At 37.8% G+C, this 18379-nt stretch overlaps 1 protein-coding gene across 10 annotated transcripts in view; it reads left to right on the top strand.

The window, feature by feature from the left end:
- Window positions 1-18379, top strand: part of LOC110582342 (ABI family member 3 binding protein) — a 243312-nt gene that overhangs the window by 185665 nt on the left and 39268 nt on the right. For 4 of the 10 annotated variants that reach the window (XM_044919605.1, XM_044919613.1, XM_044919615.1 and 1 more), the window contains 7 exons: window positions 500-559; window positions 1138-1185; window positions 1989-2072; window positions 4401-4478; window positions 8678-8743; window positions 10487-10561; window positions 17689-17766. In XM_044919605.1, coding sequence (XP_044775540.1) covers window positions 500-559; window positions 1138-1185; window positions 1989-2072; window positions 4401-4478; window positions 8678-8743; window positions 10487-10561; window positions 17689-17766 — 489 coding nt within the window. The remainder of the gene's footprint in view (window positions 1-499; window positions 560-1137; window positions 1186-1988; window positions 2073-4400; window positions 4479-8677; window positions 8744-10486; window positions 10562-17688; window positions 17767-18379) is intronic. The other 6 variants (XM_044919631.1, XM_044919621.1, XM_044919612.1 and 3 more) reach the window with 3 other exon arrangements.

Genomic DNA, 18379 nt, shown 5'->3' with positions numbered 1-18379 from the left:
CATTTATGCCTACATTATCTAGGATAACATATTTTTCATTGCTCTCAATGGACTTTTAATCTGAATATCAAATGGCAGCTAACCACCTCAGGCAAAAACTGATTTGCTGGTTTTCCTTCTTTTTCTTTCTTTTTTTTTTTAAGATTTTATTTTTAAGTAACCTCTACACCTAGTATGGGGCTTGACACAACCCTGAGATCAAGAGTCGCATGCTCTACTGACTTGTGTTTAATGACATTAGTTATTTCCTCTTTTTTCCCCCCTCAAGGGAGGCTTCATAAAGAACTGTGACCAATTTTGTTTAACTGCCACAGAACCTTCCTTACACAGTGACTTTTTTCATTTTGAAGAAAACAGTCATCTTCTTGGCTTTACTCTTCAGCCATTGTGAAAATACCTTTGCTTTATTCATGTTTTCCAGGATATTTTATCTGTGGGTTAGGTTTCATGCCAGATGTGGCATTTAGAGTACAGTGTTTTATAATCTTTTTCCTTTCAGTTCCAAGAGATGTGCTCCTTCCCCCTAAACCAGACCCTGAAGTCTCTCAGAGCGAACCTGGTAAATAAATAGTTTTATTTTCCCCATTAGGAAGTGTGTTTTTCAAAAAATGTTCTTGAGATAAATGCATTTTTTAATCATTGTGATATGGAAGAAGTTTGGAGAAAATTATAGATATAGAATGTGTATTTTCTTTTGGTGAAGATTTAATCTTATAATCTGCTTGAATTTTTTTTCTCTGGTTAGAATGAAGGAATAGTATATAATTAGTTTTCCATGGAAGTGTTTCCATCGAAAAGGAGATCATGCTAAAATTATAAGACATGCTTATTAACTGAGCCAACCACTTTTTACCTTCTTTCAAAATGTAAATAGAACTACATTCCAACTGTGGGTGTACTTTAAGTCAAAAATGTGCATGCCTACTCAAAAATTTTTCTCAAAGTCACAGTGAATGAGATCTTTAAAGTTTTAGCTAAACTAAGTTTCCTAAGTGGCATCTAATATATAGAATTCTCTCATATTTATTATGATTCTTCGATAATGTTTAAATGTTCAAATAGAAACACACAAATGATGTTTACTTCACCAGGTAGTAATTTCCATAAATATATTTCCTTGATTTGCTTTTGGCCTAGTTCTGCAACCTGTTACCTTTAGAACTGATCCACCAGAGACAACAATAGGTAATGGTTTTCCCCTACCAACCAACTCTAATAGTTTTCTTTGCTACCTTCCAATTGCAGGTCTTTCTCAACTTACCATACTGAAACATCATCTCTTCTCAATCCACCTCATCATCTCATTCTCATTACTCTTACTCTTTCCAAAATAGAAAAGCGATGGCTTCACTGTTGTAAAGGCTTTGCTCTGAAGACCAACTTAAGACAACTCATTACTTCCGTGTTCAGAACAATTCCATGTGCTCATGCCCATCTAGTTAACATTTTCTGCATGTTTAGTGGTTCTCAGCTGTAGTGTTATAACACACTAGCATGTGACAAGTTATGAAAGGTTCTGGTAAGCAATTATTATTAATATTGGTCAAAATACTAAACTTTGCCAATGCTTAATTTTAAAAATAAACTTGAGGAGACTCCAGATGACCGCTACAAGAATGAATATTTTCACTCACTTTGTAATCCTGTGTGTCCTTGTGGATGGGAAAGAGAGATAGCTACAGCTGACAAACCAGGACTGTTTTTAACTCATACCCCATCTTAACCAGGGATGGTCATGAAGAGTGTCAAGCCCCGACTGTTATTTTTTATCTGTCCTGGTGGGGGAAAAAAAACAGTTGAGAACCATTATTCTTATATTCCACAGTCATTTTCCTGAAGGTTCTGTGTACATCTAACTTTCTTCTTCATGACCCACCTAATGTTTTCCTTTTTCTGTTTCAAATGAAGGAATCTCGTGTAATATTATTCTGGCCTGGTGCTGGCTTTTGCATCTGAAGATTGACAACGCTGGTGCCTTTCTTTTGCAGCTCCTTTAGAGACACGAGGCAGCCCTTTCATACCCATGATTTCACCAAGTACTACTAGTGAAGAGGAACTGCAAGCCACTCTGGGTAAATTTTGTTTTCATATTTCAGTCCAATGAGGACCTACCTTTTAGGGATTGCCCTTGAAATAGCTATGCGTGCATTGTGTTTATGGGATGTTTCCAAACAATAGAGGGTCTCTTTTTACCGTTATTAAAAGACATCCATTTCACTTGATTCTTTTACATTAACTGTATATTTGTCCTTCTAATATTTATGCTGGTTTTCAATAGAAATTAGAATATTTTAAAACATCTTGACAAAATTTTAACTTTTCTAAAACGAAGAATATTCTCACAGTGTATCAGTGCTATACTTTTTGGTTGCTTTTTTTCCATATTTGAAACTGCCATTGGGAAGAAAAATTTCATTTTTAATTCATTGACTATTTTATGGGTGCTAAATAAAATGCTAAGCAATGGGAGTTCCAGAAAAGAAACTGTTTTAAGGGTGAGTCCTGACTCTGGAGAGCTCAGCATCTAATATGAAGAAACAGAATCAGTGATAGTAGTGCTTCCTCAGTGCCCTGCAGTGCACTATGTGTGATGTTTTCATTTAAGCCACACAACAATTGCCCCATTTACAGATTACAAAATTGAGGCATAAAGAGGTTTAAAAACTGGGCCCAGTCACACAGCTAATGTCAAAGCTGGATTGGAACCCACATATTCAGTCACCTGAGCTCCTGGGATTCACCTCGGTGTTGTACAAACGAGTGTGATAGAGAAATGAGCAACATGTTAAAGAAGCCAACTACTGGGTGCATCAGGGGACGCTTTACAGAGGAGGTGATATTTACCCCGAATTTTCAAGCTGGAGTGAGAGTTGAAGTTAAAGATGTGAAAGGTTCTTTCAGGCTAAAGACAGATGGGAGAGAGGCAATTCAGAGAATGGTGGTCAGGCTAATCTGATGAGCACATGACTTGCCTGGAAAAACGAGCATGGCTAGATGCATCAGGAAGGTTGGTGGGGATGAGTGGTCCATGCTTTCAGGAGTTCAGGACCAACACATTCACAGCATGGAAAACCCCAGTTTGCCTGATCCTCGATTGAAAATGAATCAGAAAACAAGAATTTCCAGCTGTGTTTGTTGATTCCTTGGTTCCTCTGCCCTGTCCACAATGCATCTCACATGGCTGTGTTTAAATCAGTGGCCTTATTTTCCTCCTTCCATCCCTTTTCAAGTAAATCTATCCTTTGTGTGTGTCTACTGAGATGCAGTTACTGATCACATTTCAAAAGGAAATCCTTTTTAAAGGAACAAATTTAAAACTGAGCAAGTACACCCTAATTTCCAAACATTCATCTATTCTAACCATACTCCACAAAGTGAACATCACCCATGACAGCAAAGTCAAAAGTACTTTTCAAGAACCACTGCTAGATATGCTGTCTAACTTCTACTCCCTATTTATTTTAATGTACCTTTGTTTATTGAAGCAAGAACCATCACCTGCCAACGGTCACAAGTATGTCTGTTATGAGCAAAATCCAGATTATAAAGCAGGGCAGAAAAAAAAAGGTGACAGTGTATTCTATGCCCCAAGTATTTTCTTGGATACAGGGTGTGGTAAAGTGGCAAAGTATAATTTGCTATGTTTATATGATGCTGTGATGACTTCGAGATAATACGGGAGTAGAAGTAGTGCCACACTTATTTTTTTTTATTTTGCCAGGAAAAATGTGTATGTCAATAAACTTTGACTCTCACATCACATAAATAGAAGAATGTTTATCCTCATACGGTGTAAATGCACCTGTTTTCATACAATGTATTTCTTTTCAAGCTCATATAAATAACTTGTGGAGTTTATGGAATAGAGAGGAGGCATGAAGACAGTAATGTATGAAAACAGTTAAGAGGCACAGTTTGAGAACAGCCATGTCCGGGATCATGAAACAATAATCGTGAACTCAAAGCTTTTGGAAATCCTTATAATAACCATTAAAATAATAGAGCAAGAAGATAGCAAATATAATAAATGAGTTATTAGGGGCGCCTGGGTGGCTCAGTCGTTAAGCGTCTGCCTTCAGCCCAGGTCATGATCCCGGGGTCCTGGGATCGAGTCCCACGTCGGGCTCCCTGCTCCGCGGGAAGCCTGCTTCTCCCTCTCCCACTCCCCCTGCTTGTATTCCCTCTCTCGCTGTGTCTCTCTGTCAAATAAATAAAATCTTTAAAATAAAATAAAATAAATGAGTTATTAAAATGTACCTTTAACTTTGAAATTTTGTGATGACAAGGCTTACTTATAAAAGCAATTTCCCATGGGGTGGGAAAAAAAAGTGTGAGGTTTTTTTGACATGTTCATGATGATAATTACTGAAAGCCAGCCATCTTACTGTGTTTTTCCCCAGCAGAAACAGACCAATCCACCCAAGGATTCTTCACAACTAGGATTCCACTAACAACTGAATTGGCAAAGACAACTCAGGGTAATGCTGCTTCCCCACTTCTGCATAGTAAACCATTTATTTTCATTTTTAATCAGGAAAGAAATTTTCTTTTCAGAATGTCAGTTTTCATCACAGTGAATTAGTTTTCTTCGTTTTGTAGGTGCAGGACATCCGCCGAATAGGAATATTTATATGTACATCACTCGAATGTAGGGAAGACCGTTTCTTTATTTAGAACTTTGCATTTGAATGTTGGGTTGACCATGTGATGCTGAGAACTAAGAATGAAAGCCTCCTCTCACCATGCTTTTTTAGTTTGTTTAACCTCCATTTGCCTCATTTTCCACATCTGATAAATAAGAACCTGTGTTAGCTTTTTTCTCCTCCCCATTCTCCTCCCTCTCCCTCACCCCCTCGCACTCTCTCTCTGCCTCCCTCTGTCCCATCTCCTCTACTCCATAAGGACATTGATACTGTATCCTGAGGAAGGAAACTTGTAAGGAGAAGAATCAATTTTTAAAGATGACTTAATATTTAAACATCGAGGGAGGGTTTGGGGAAGATGTCCTTTTATTTCTTCCTTCCTACTTCTTGGGAAATGAACTTGCCTACACAAAGCTCTATCTCATGTTCTCAGTAGTCTATCCTTTTTGTATTTTTCTATCCTACTTAGCTTATAACCAGTTGTGGATTTCTGGGATTTTTGTGGATTTTTTTTTTTCTTTCTGTTCTAAATGATCCCTTTTGTTCATCTCTACATCTTTCATATGGTAGGAAGTCTAAAACACAAAAGTAAACTTTTTTTAAGGAGTTGGAAGACACATTTATTTTATTTATTGTCAGTTATAATTTGTAGAGAAAATCTGGTGTAAGAAATTTGAAATAATAAGAAAAATTATTAAAAAATATAATTTTAAGGTATTTTATAATAAGAGCAGTACATATTCTAAATAAACATGACTAGAGCACTTTATGGCATAGGATAGTTCTTGTAAATTTTCTCAATCTTTTCTTACTTGTTTTGTTTAATTTTTTATTATGTATTAAATGTTTATTACTTACATTGTTACCTTTCTATTTATTAACTTTTTATTTATTTATAAATCCACACAGAAGAAACCTAATATAATGGCAGCCCTCCCATATCTTCATGACCAGCTTCAACCATTAACAACAGATGGTCAATCATGTTACATCCATAACACACCCTCATTTTTGTATGTTTATTTTTTTATGTTCTTGCTTAATAGAAGCAATTAATGTCTTAATAGAAGATAGTTGATTCTCATAATGAAATACATTGTTTTTGCAGCAAAATATATAAACATTTATAATAAGCAACATAAAAAAGACTGTTCAGTTCAGATTGTGTTGCCAGATGAAGAAAAGATTTCAGCTTTTTAAAGCGTTATAGATTTCAGAATTGAGAATAAAAGATTGGAGGCCCATTTTTTCCTTGCTTTGTTTTTTCTTACTTTAATGGGAATGTCAGTACTTATTAGTGTATGTGGAATTTTTATCAAATTCTTTCTAGAACATGGTTCTACTAGACAGGAATTTTATAGTTGGTGGGGTGTATATCCAGGATCTGATATCATTATATGAAATGTCTTAATATATCTATTCAATGTATTCTATGTTCTGAGGTTCATTAGCTTGAGCCTAAACTGTGCTGCCCTAGGACTCATACTTTTTTTAGGCTTGGACCAAGGATCTTTAGAGTGAGTTCACCAGGGATTCACTGGGATGAGGCGACAAAGAACACCCTAGGAAAGAACCCATCTTAAGGGTGGGAGTAGCATTAGCCATCTGGTCCAGCCCAATAGGCCTGCATTACCAAGAGGGTCCACTTTCACAAAGGCATGCTGTGCGTCCCTAGATCACCTTCATCAAACCCTCATAAATGTGTGCCTGAGCTCTGTGGAAGAGGAAGTCAGCTGTTTTGTTGTGTTTTTAGCATCAGGCATCAGAGACGTAAGACAGCACACAGCAATTTGAGAGAGGTGCTAGGGGGTGAAATGACTCCTCTTGGTCTTCACACTCTCCCCATGCATGGACCATGACCTGTGTGGCTTTTTGATCTCTAAACCCTCCACGATGGGAGCCAAGTGCTCCAAAGAAATTTTGTGCCTAAAACCTCTGACATAGAGCCTGCTAGTAGAATCTCCAACCCCTGTTCTCTGGGACACCCTTGTTCCGTTGTCTACTAAGTTCCCTGCAGCACGCCATAACCCAAAACCTGAAATAGTCAAACTCTTCTTTGCCTTTCTCACACTGTAATAGAAATCCACTTGACTAGACATACTATGGGGACACTGTTTATTTTACTTATTTCCGCTCCCTTATCCCTGCCCCACCCCAGGGAAAGTTACATCTTCCTTACCCTCTCCCTGTGCTGGGCAGAACATGACAACTTCAAGGTGTTTCTCCTATAATCCTGTTTGTTTCATTTTGATGTTATCTTCATGCAGTATTTTTTTAATGCTCTTAAATAGATTTTTATAAAACTAGGTACAAAAGCATCCTTTAAAATTACTAGTCATTAAAAACTATGTGGACATATGTTCACAAAGCACTTTTTTTTGTTTCAGTTTAAAATTAAAGCCCTAGAGCAGTTTTCTCAAGGCCACGTGTTATTCAGTGATGAACTATATGAGTAATTCACAGTCTGAACTTAAGTTATACTCCAGTGCTTGTATGAAAAATTCTGTCTAGATTTAAGTAAAGATTGTGGGGAAAAAATAAAGCAAAAATTCTGATCCTATGAAATAGGCTTTGAAATACTGAGTGTAGTCCTGATTATTTCTGTGTTATTTATTTTCTGTGTTCTGCTTTATATCCCTTTCCTGTCTAAAGTTTTAAAACTCATATTTGTCCTAGAAGGAGACTAATAACCATGATCCTTGCATTTCTTTAAGCTAAAACAATCTAACATTAAAGAAATTAAGATGAAAAACTGAAATACATTCAATTCACAGGGACTCCTACCACTGTCAAAGAGAATTTTGAAGAAAAACATTTGCAAATCATCATTACACCATTTGAGGGTATAATGAGAATTAATTTTTTATAACATCAGTACCTCTGTTCACTCTAGCTGCTACATTTTGAAAGGTCCACACTAAACCTACAGAGAATTTCAGTATGCATCTGCTGTTTTTGGCCTGAAGTATGGCAAAATTCTGCTCATCACTCTTCACATTGGAAGCTTATAAATGAGCTACAGTATAATCTGTTTCACAGGTGTATTTTTTTTTAACTCGGTAGGCAAGGCATTGCTGATTTATGATTATATAAATACCCACTCAAGATGTGAACAAAATCATCAAAATGATGTAATCTACTTACATAGTTTGCAAGAAAAATTTTTTCCAGTCTTAGCTAAAGCATTACCAGGAGAGTTAGTGGTAAGGAGGCAGTGAGCGCGGAGAAGAGGGAAGGGAAAGATGGAGGAATTCCAGGATGAAAACACACTTTAAAATCTTAGGAAGCAAAAGTATTTCAGCTCAGTTTCTCAAGAATTTGCCTGCCTACAATAGTCGCTCATTTTTTAAATTTATTCAGCAAGTCTTCATTAGGAGTCCTCACCATGCCAGGCCCTGAGTAACAGGAGCAGGAAATGACAAGGTGGTATGTTGCTCCCAGGGCCTGTCCCAGTTCTTGCTCCTTGCTCTCCCTCTCTTGATAGGCAGGGCAACAGAAGTCATTGTCTCCCATTCCTAAAGCTTTAAGGGATAGGACTAAGCGAGTATTCATTTCAGGGTTCATGAGCTAGGACAGTTTGATAGAGACCACGTGTTCCCACTCTTTCAACCTACCTAAAAATATATACTTTTTTTTAATCTTTAAGATTACTGTCTTCTTTGGCAAAATAATGTTCCACTCTGACTTCCCAATTGAGAGATGTGGATGGATGGATGGCTAGTTGGCTTATATGTTTACCATGTTAAGCAACCGTTGGGTAAAATAAATGCCCTTGAGAAAGATGGACTAAATGGAGACTAATCCTTTACATACATTACAAATGACTTATCCCACTCTGTGTGCCTTTATTTCCAATCATGAATGTGTTTGCTTGTTTTACTTTCCTTCAGCAGCAATACTGTAATGCATAATTGCAGGTTTCAGAACATCCTTTCCACTTCTATGCAATGTGTATGAGTTGCTGGTCCCTGGGATGCTAAATCCCATTTAATGGAATGTTGGTTATTAAATACGAAGCTTTTCCTCTGTTTCAGCACCACACAGATTGTATACTCCTCCTGTGAGGCCCAGAATACCAGACAAAGCACACATCAGACCCAGTAAGTTGTTTCTCTTTCCAGTGACCTAAATAATCAGCACACCTGAGAAGGTATAAAATGTGTTGAAACAGCAACATACACCAAGGGAGGGAAATATATCTCTAAATGGCAATAAAGGATGTGCAGAAATTCAGATCCTTGTGGATAAGTGGAGAGGAAATGATGAATCCATGGTAATGATGAGATGTGACTAAGGTTTTTAAGGATGACCAGATATAAAGACTCCCTTGGAACTTTATCAATAGAGAAGTATTTTTAGAATAGCATTTGTGTGTAAATCTCACACATACTCCTTCAGTTTTCCATGGCAATTATAGGAATAGCATTAGAGTCAGCTGTTCAGATACTACTAGCTCTCAAATGTTATTGAAGAAGAGATGGTCTCTTCTAGTATAAAAGACCCTTTTTCTGGGAGAACATTTTTCCTTGATTCCTCCAGATGATAAAACACACACACACACACACACACACACACATTTTACAGGTCATATACAGTAAAAATGATAATTAAGCATTGGAAAATACTTTACATTTATTGAATTCTCCAAAAGTTCTAGGATCTCCCTCACTGGAGCTTGTTAATGAAAAGTTAACTTGGACAGGTTGATTTGGTTCATGTAAATTTCTCCTATGCTAAAGCATAAGTTGGACCAAAGACACTGACATTTTCTGTCCTTTTGTTGCTGCAATTCTAAGTCTTCTTAAAGTTCTAAATAATGAAGCTGCATTATAAATTAATGTTCTTTGTGTACATCTCTCCAGGCATGTGGGAAAAGAAACAATTATTTTTATCCTTTGGTTTATGGAGAGTCCATGTGTTTTTTGTTTTTTGTTTTGGGGGGCTTTTTGCAGTAATTTTTCCAAGACCTAAAGGTAATTAGGCACAGACATCTTTTATAAACAAATGTATCTCCATGTGCCCTCTGTACCATGATAGCTGTTGAGAGCTTAATGTGTGGCTGGTTATATTAAAGGTTTCTATAAAATAATGAAACTGTAACAATAATGGCTAACACTGACTGAGGGCTTGCCATGTGTCTTGTGGGGTACAGTTGAGGAAGCCAAGGCATGAGAAGAGCTAGGAAGTAGATTTGAAGGCAAGCAATCTGGTCCAGAGCTTGCGCTCTCAACCACAATATACTTCATGCTTTTTCTTGAAGAGTCTTCCAGAGGCTAAGGCAGGTTACCTCTTAAAGTGCTGGTAATGCTCTGGCTCTTCATAGAGCAGGAGAGAAATTAAAATGATTTCATCATACTCTATGTTCAATAATGGACTTGTACCAGGTTAAGAGGGAACACCTGTATGTGGAGACCCCTGCAAAAGACCCATCAACTTATGAGTTATGAATTAAGACCTTGGCATATAAAGACACTTAAAGTTTTGGTTTTTCATTGGGTGTATAGGTAGTCCTGAGCTTTCTTCAGTTCTGTTTTGGAATGTATCTAGTGCTTAGAAATTAAGTGAGGGATTTCCCATTTAGACATATAAATTCCCTTGCCAGTTAGTTCTTCAAGCCAGTGATTACCTCAGAGTAAAAAATCAGGTCTCTCTTCCCAAAATCAAGTCTATGATTTTTAAACTAAAATTGTGGTTTCCATATTCTAAGCAATAGTTTTTGATGAGCGATAATTTTTCTGTTGCCTAGTTAAATGACTTCCAATTCTTTGGGAACTTTTGTTTGCCTTGGTTGCAAAGTTTTAACAAGAACATTTCTAACCTATTTATTTCCCACTTTACTGTAGTTCTGAATAAGACAACTATAAGACCTAGTAGACTCAAACCCAGTAGGACTCCCAAAGAGAATGGAATGGAAACAGGTAACGATCACAAATTTATTTCCTTTTGATCCTCTCCAAACTCGAAATGTTTTCATTCAAAATTTGTACGTTTGTTGAATTCACACTTCGATTTCTTTTTACCAGTTTTGGAAGTTCTTAATAGAACTGGAATTGGAAATTGTAACTCATTCCAAAATCAAAATTTGCAGTGTCTCTGAAAACACTGAAAAAGAATTTTTCTTTTCTAAACTCAGTCCACTAAATCATATATAGTCTTGATTCTTGAAAATATCCTGATTAAATATATTTTTATATATATTTAATATATAATATAAATATATTAACTATATAATGTATAATATGCATTATTGAATGAAAATATCAAAATAGCTATTTTCTCTAATTTCAGAAACACTTTCCATACATAGGCTCAGTCTTCAAGACTATAATCACTTTGTTTTTAAGTTGGTAATTTCACGAGTACCATTACAATTTTTTTATAAGACCTGCATTTGTTGGCAGTGTGGAACATGATATTCTAACAGAGAAGCTAGCAGTTGATCATACTGGCTACAGGCATAGTAACATTTCCAAATCATTCAGCTTAATTCAGGAATTAAATGACATTGCCTTAATCCAGCCAGATCTGTGGGAGTAGGAGTCCTACAGATAACTAAGACAATCATCTGATAAAAGTTCAAACACCTCACTCACTAAGTGGATAAATGGTAGTTATGAGATGCCCTAATATGGGATTGCATCATTTCCTTGCTTTACTTACTTACTTACTTACTTACTTACTTACTTACTTACTTACTTATTTATGAGAGAGAGAGAAGAGGGGAGGGACAGAGGGGGAGAGAGAGAGAATCTTAAGCAGGCTTAATGCCCAATGTGGAGCCCCATGCAGGTCTCGATCTCACGACCCTGAGATCATGACTTGAGCCAAAACCAAGAGTTGGACACTTAACCAACTGAGCCACTCAAGCACCCTGCAATATTTTTTTATTTTTTTATTTTTTTAAAGATTTATTTATTTGAGAGAGAGAATGAGAGAGAGAGAGCACATGAGAGTGGGGAGGGTCAGAGGGAGAAGCAGACCCCCCTCTGAGCAGGCAGTCCGATGCGGGACTCGATCCCGGGACTCCAGGATCATGACCTGAGCCGAAGGCAGTCGCTTAACCAACTGAGCCACCCAGGTGCCCCTGCAATATTTTTTTAAATAATACAAATCATGTGCTTGCTTATGAAAAGAGCATGGAAATTAGAATTTCGTTAATGCATATTTAATGCATGATGGTTCCCTAATGAGAGTGAGATGTGAATAATACCTGAAGATATTTGGTCTAAAAATCATTTAGATTTGTTTTAAAATGTTTTTTCTACTAGGTTTTTACAGTGTGTGAAGTCCTAGGAATCCACTTTCCTTCAAACCAATTAATGAGGCAATTACTATAAATCCCTGACTCACGAAAAGCAAGAAAGCATTCCAATATTTATTTGTGCTCAGCTCTTCTTTTTATTATTCCAACTGTGGGATTAGGCAATGCATAGTTTCTCGGATTGACATAAACAATCTCGCTCTAAACAGAACCACCTTGTTAATAGTCAAAGCACTTCCCTGGAGTTTGTCCAAGTAAAAATAGAAGAAAGCATTTGTGTCAACAAAGCAAATGAAAGAACAGGTAGCTATGATCAAACTTGAAAGTGATTAACTTTCAGTGTAATCAAGTACTGATTCTCACTAGGAAAATGCTAATTGTCTTCCAGAAGGAAAACAGCATTATTATAAGTTTATCTGCAATATAAACATTTCTTTCCAGAGCCCCTTGTAACACAAACTGACATCTATTACCCTTTTGTGTAGATGAAATCAACTTTGTAGTATTAGCTCATCTAGTTAAACTGTGGAAGAACGTCCTCTTAACAGAGCTTCATTTTAATTGTTGGTTGCTAGTAGAAATGGGCTGGTGAGCACAGGTAGACAAAGCTGAGCTCAGTTTCTGCCTCTCTTGCTCTACTTCCATCCTCCAACCAAAATGCATTGCACCCATTCTACTGTCTGTTGAGATTCCCCTTTGGGGAATGCTGCCCACCTGTGGGGAATGAAGTCAGCAGACAGCATCCTCTTTCAGCTCCTTCAGAATCAGCCTCGGCTGAGAGAGCTTTGACTGGGGGTCAGGGTGATACATCTCTGGGTCTACTACAGATCACATAACAACCAAATGATATTTGCTTCAGGAATGCAAGGTTGGCTCAACATTCAAACAAATTTGTATAATTCACCACATTAACAGAGAAAAGGAGAAAAATCATACCATCACCTCAATAAATACAAAAAACAACCATTAGACAAAATTCAAAATCCATTCATGATGAAAACTCTCAGAAAACTAGGAATAGAAGGAATTTTCCTCACTCTGATAAAGGATATCTGTGAAAAACCTGCAACTAACATCATACTTAATAATGACAGTCTGAATGTTTTTCTCTTCACATCAAGAACACAAGCATTCCTACTTTTACCACTTATGCTGAAAAGAGTAGTGGGGTATTCAGCCAATGCAATAAGGCAAAAAAGGAAGTAAGTGGTATAAAAATTGGGAATCATAGATGACATGTAGGATATAATGAATGGAAAATTTAATAGCTCTTGGACTATTTGCCTAGGAAATAAGGTCTTTAAGAATTCGTGAGAAAAAGAGTATCTTAAAATCTATTCTCTCCAGATTACTGACTTACGTGAGTCCACCTTACTTTGATTCTTCATAGTTTTGTTCTGGCTTGTTTACCAGAAATGCAGGTATTTACATTATTTTCTCCTCTGACCCAGTCCCCCAATCTCATCCACACTTACTTCTCACTTCTATTGAGTCTTAATGAGACTTAATTTTTGTGTCACCTGATTCCTAATCAACTTTGACATCTTGCCCAGAATCTTTATCTTTATTATTCATCCATCTCACAGACATTTTCCTGCAGTTTTTCTTGCTAAAATTTTTAGCCCAGATATTTTACATTAAAAAGAAAAATCAGTTGATAAAGGGAGTGTTTAGGATTTATGGGACATATTCTTCATGGTTTTAGGCCACTTAAGATTGTGCCCTTGGAAGACTCAAAAAGAGATTCTGAGGCCTCAAAACAATGGACCTTTGATTATTTAGGCCTCTATAAAAATCTTGCAATGATTTCATAAACCCCAGGAATCTCTAAACCATCTTGAGCCAGGTTTCTTATTTCATAACATCATTACAGATATTTGCCCAGCTTTATATGCATTTCTTAGCTATATTTGTAAATATGCCTCCACTTCAAAGTCTGAAATTAGCCTACAAAGTTTGAGGTTGTACGTAGGTCATTTTTCCAGCACTCTGCTTTTAGAGGTTTTCCAGAGATGTGTTTAGGCTTCACTGATGTGTTCTAAAAATTACAGCCAACTTGAGATCTACACTGCAGAGAGGCAAGAGGCATGCACTAGACCAGGAGATCACACAGGCTATAGTCCCACAGGCCAAATCTGGCTCACGGCCTATTTTCATGAATAAAGTTTTGTTGAAGCATAGCCTGCTTTCATAATAGAATGGTAGAGTGGAACAATTGTGACAGAGAGAGTATGGTCCACAAAGCTGAAAATGTTTACTGTCTGCCCAGCACAGAGTAGGCTGAATTCTTCCATCAATGGTCAGCCTCCAACTTTTTCCTTGTAGAAGGAAGCTGCTGAGCTGTACAGGTACTCTTTCATCCAACCAACATTTATTGAAGGCCCATTATGTTTCAGGCAAAATGTGGTCTGGAAACCAACTTGACACATGTGGTTTAGCAGATATGTTAAATACTTGAACCTGAGACTCCTCTCTCTGCCTCCTAATGAGGAATCCACACTTGACTGCCCCCACAGAGTGTGCCTGACAACCAGAAACCAGACTCCTCCAAGATGAGGAATGTGTTTTTCTGGGCTGTGGCTAAACCTTCCAGTCTGCTGGCTCATCACTCCTGGCTTTGTAGCAAGGTGTTAAGATTTGGAGACAAAGACACAGAGACCAATCATGCATAAATACCACCCCTTTTTGGTCCCAGCGAGTAGTGTCTAATACATTTGGAAATGGATTTTCAGTTTACTGTGTTTGTTTGCAACATTTTTGTTACCATGGTTAAAAATACCCAAATCATTACTTCACTTTTGACAATAAATTGCTAAGGGGTAAACTATGCAAATCCAGAGATTTTTGGAGAACTCCCATATGGCAATTGGGAGGCTCATACTAAAGCTCCCCTTGGTGCTTCCAGAGCCAATACTGCCCTTTCAAAAATATGTTGATTAATCCTGCCTGAGGGAAAAAGAATTCAGGTCACAGCCTGGGCCAGATTGGCTGATTAAGTGCCAATTCCTGAGAATTCTTTCTCCATAGCATCTCTCTTCCTGGCTTTGTCCTTTGCCTGCCCGTTGCCTCTCCGCTACCTCTGGCCTTCACTTGCTCTCTGATTCAGAGCAAAAGAAGTTTACTGGTGTCTGGGCTCTGGTGCTCACATTGCTGCCTGGCTGACACGCAAACCACAGCAAGGTGTAGGCATGGCCAGAATCAGAGTTCATCCCCCTGTCCCAGTTCAATGCCCTGTCCCACGGATGACTTTGGCAGGGTTCTTACCAACATTTTTCTACCCTGTCAACTTTTATCTGTTTCTGAAGGCTGAAGAAAGTCCAGGTTAGCTGTTGATTGATTTGGGTACTTACATTTAAGGATCATAACAGTAAGATGCTTCTGTCTCTATCTATAAAGAAAGTGACACAAGAGCTGGTTTCTGCTGATTTTTCTCTTACTCATAAAGTGGGCTTGCAGAATTCTGGACTTTCTCCTGTATCTCCAATTGACTAGCCCCTGTGGCTTGGAGGACTTGTCCACTGCCAGGATCTGCTGTTCTCTGAGCCCCACATATTAGTGGCATGGTTGGATGACATATGCTTGCCAGGCAGGGCCATTTAGACCACACACAGTGGTGATGCCTCAAACCACCCACAAGGCAGAAAGTAGGACTCTAAAGCTAAAGTCACTTAGCGTCTTTGTGAGGAATAGCAGAAGCAAGAAGCTGACAAGAGGAAGACAGTACACTGTGCTATGTCACTTAGTGGTTAAGAGCTAGGCTTTAAGCTGGGCGCAGGTCGGTCTGAGTCCCAACACTTCCTAGCTGTGAGTTGCTTACTCTTCCCTTGCCTTGGGTTTCTTCATCTGTGGGACCTGAATGGTATCTCCCACACAGAAGGGTTGTATGGATCAAATAAGGCAATGAATATGGAAGGTGCTTTGAACCAAAATACTTTGTTTTTGTTTTTCAGTTAAAAAGATTTGGGAAAATGCTGTGAAGAAGAATCACTAAAGACACACACAGTCTATTAGCCTTCTAGAGCCTTCTAGAATACACAATACATTTTTTACTCTCAAGGAGTAGTGGTAAATCAGGCTTACCGTGCCAGATTATCCCAGTGACACAAATGGAAGTACTTTCCCTTCCTCTGTGCCATGAACAAATGAGTCCTTTTCCAACCAAAACACCCAAATGAGTCCTTTCTCTGACCACATTACACTGAGAGTGAGCACAGGAAGAAGACTAATGAGTCCTTTGTTTTCACCATGCCTGTGGGATTAGCCACAAAATAGTCATTGACCCCAAAAACATATTCTTCCTACTACAAATAAGCAACATTTAATTCATGGCTCCATACAAACATTCTCCATGATTTTATATATTCTCTCTTAACCAAGCAGCAGAGAGTATGGGATTGCAATACTGGGGTTTATAAATTAATGTTAATTATAATTATTATAGCATTAACAATAATTATAATAATAATTGTAATGTTACTGTGTTTAAAATGTTGATTTATAATAATTTAATTTCATCATTTAATGTGCTAATACCTGATTTTTGGCAAGTAAAGCTTCTCCTGTATTTTAATCAATATTATTTTAATGTATCTGCCTGCACATTAAACAAGATCGAGTGTGTAATGTCACTACATGGTGACATTCACTAGAACACAGTGAATAAACTTGTGATTTTGGTTGTCCTTGTTAATGTACAGACTAGTATACTAAATATTCTTATTTTTTAAGTATGTGAATTATAGTCAGGTCCTCAGAGTATGGATTTTTTTTTTTTATGTTGGTCACCATAAAGTACTTCATTAGTTTTTGATGTAGTGTTCCATGATTAATTGTTTGCATATAACACCCATTGCTCATTGCAATACATCCCTCCTTAATACCCATCACCGGGCTAATCCATCCCCCCAGCCCCCTCCCCTCTGAAACCCTCAGTTTGTTTCCGGAGTCCATAGATTCTTGTCTGTTTGTATGGATAATGTCTGTTTCTGTTCTTTCTTAATGAAGACAGCCACATCAGGGAAGATTATTTTATAATGTAAAAGCATAACAATTCAAAAAATAAGACAAAACCCAAATTGGTTCCCCCATCCTTAGGATAGATATTCAAACTCCAAGCATGGGTATTTCGGTGAATGACTAATAACCACCAGATTATATTTGAGAGACTTAGGAGATAAAATATCATACAAAACAATTTTCAAATCAATTTCTTCCAAATAGCAATTTGAAGCTCTGTGCCTGCCCAGGACTAATTTACAAGTCTCAAAGGTACGGATCCAGTGTGTGGCCGAATCAACATAATAGCCAAGGCTTCTCCAGGAATATTTTTAAAGTCAACTTACCAAGGATAAATCCAAACACACTGGAATTTTAAGAGGTTTTAGGGGGTTATTGAAGGGGTTGGAGGAAAACTTTTTTTAAAACCACAGAATGTACTCATGAATATTGGCAAAAAATGGCCAGTCACTGAAGATGAAGTCTGCCTGGTGAGACCGTACCACCGGGAAGGCGGTACAGTGCGGGCATCATGGAAAACTCAGACAAAACCATGATCCATAATCAAACACTAACTCTTCAGAAAAACTATTACAGCTAATGAATATAGGGCTTTGAATATTTTCTATATGCAGACAGGAGAAGCCAATTAAAATGCCTGGGCACAAAAACACCAGTGCCACTGTTCCGCATTGAATGCACATTATCACTGATTACCAAGTTTCTGTGAAAAAACATCTAAGACGTTTTTGCTGTCTACTTACTCCCTTTCATTATGTCTGCTCACAGGGGTCAAGCAAGCACCAAAGCCATCAGGTGCTGGTAAAAATGTGTCAGTGGACTCTACCCACTCTACCAAAAAACCAGGTAAGGAATAAGATACTAACTCCCTTACTTTGCTCTTCTCTGCTACTGCAGTGTCAAATGTTGTAGCAAAAACAGCATCCTCACAGCTCTCAAAGAACCATGCCAACAGTACATGGGTACTGCTAAAGAAACATTCTAAAATACTATCTTTGGGGCGCCTGGGTGGCTCAGTTGGTTAAGCATCCAACTCTTGATTTCAGCTCAGGTCATGATCTCAGGGTGGTGAGATGGAGCCCAGCGTCGAGCGTCAGGTGTGGAGTCTGCTTAAGATTTTCTCTCCCTCTGCCCCTCCCCCACCCTGTGCATGCTCACTCTCGAGCTCTCCCCCCCCCAAAAAATTTAAAAATAAAATATTATCTTTGGGGAAATAAATAGTGCTCTGTGCACACATTAAATATTAACAAGAACCTCTAATGGGGTACTAATTCAAGAATCACTTTGGATAATGTTCTGAGGGGTCACAGTGGACAAATGCTGAAGAGTCACTGTGGGTTCTAGTTTTCATCATGTTCAAGTTTTGTTCTTGTGTGATTTACTATAATATCCTTTAGCCCGATAGGATTTATGTTCCTAATTTAAGACTGTGCTCTATATACTAGGCCAAAATTATGAA

The sequence above is a fragment of the Neomonachus schauinslandi genome, chromosome 1 (assembly GCF_002201575.2).
Source record: "Neomonachus schauinslandi chromosome 1, ASM220157v2, whole genome shotgun sequence".
Lineage (NCBI taxonomy): Eukaryota > Metazoa > Chordata > Mammalia > Carnivora > Phocidae > Neomonachus > Neomonachus schauinslandi.
The sequence above is the reverse complement of the archived record's forward strand: the minus strand, read 5'-3'. Positions and strand labels throughout refer to the sequence as shown.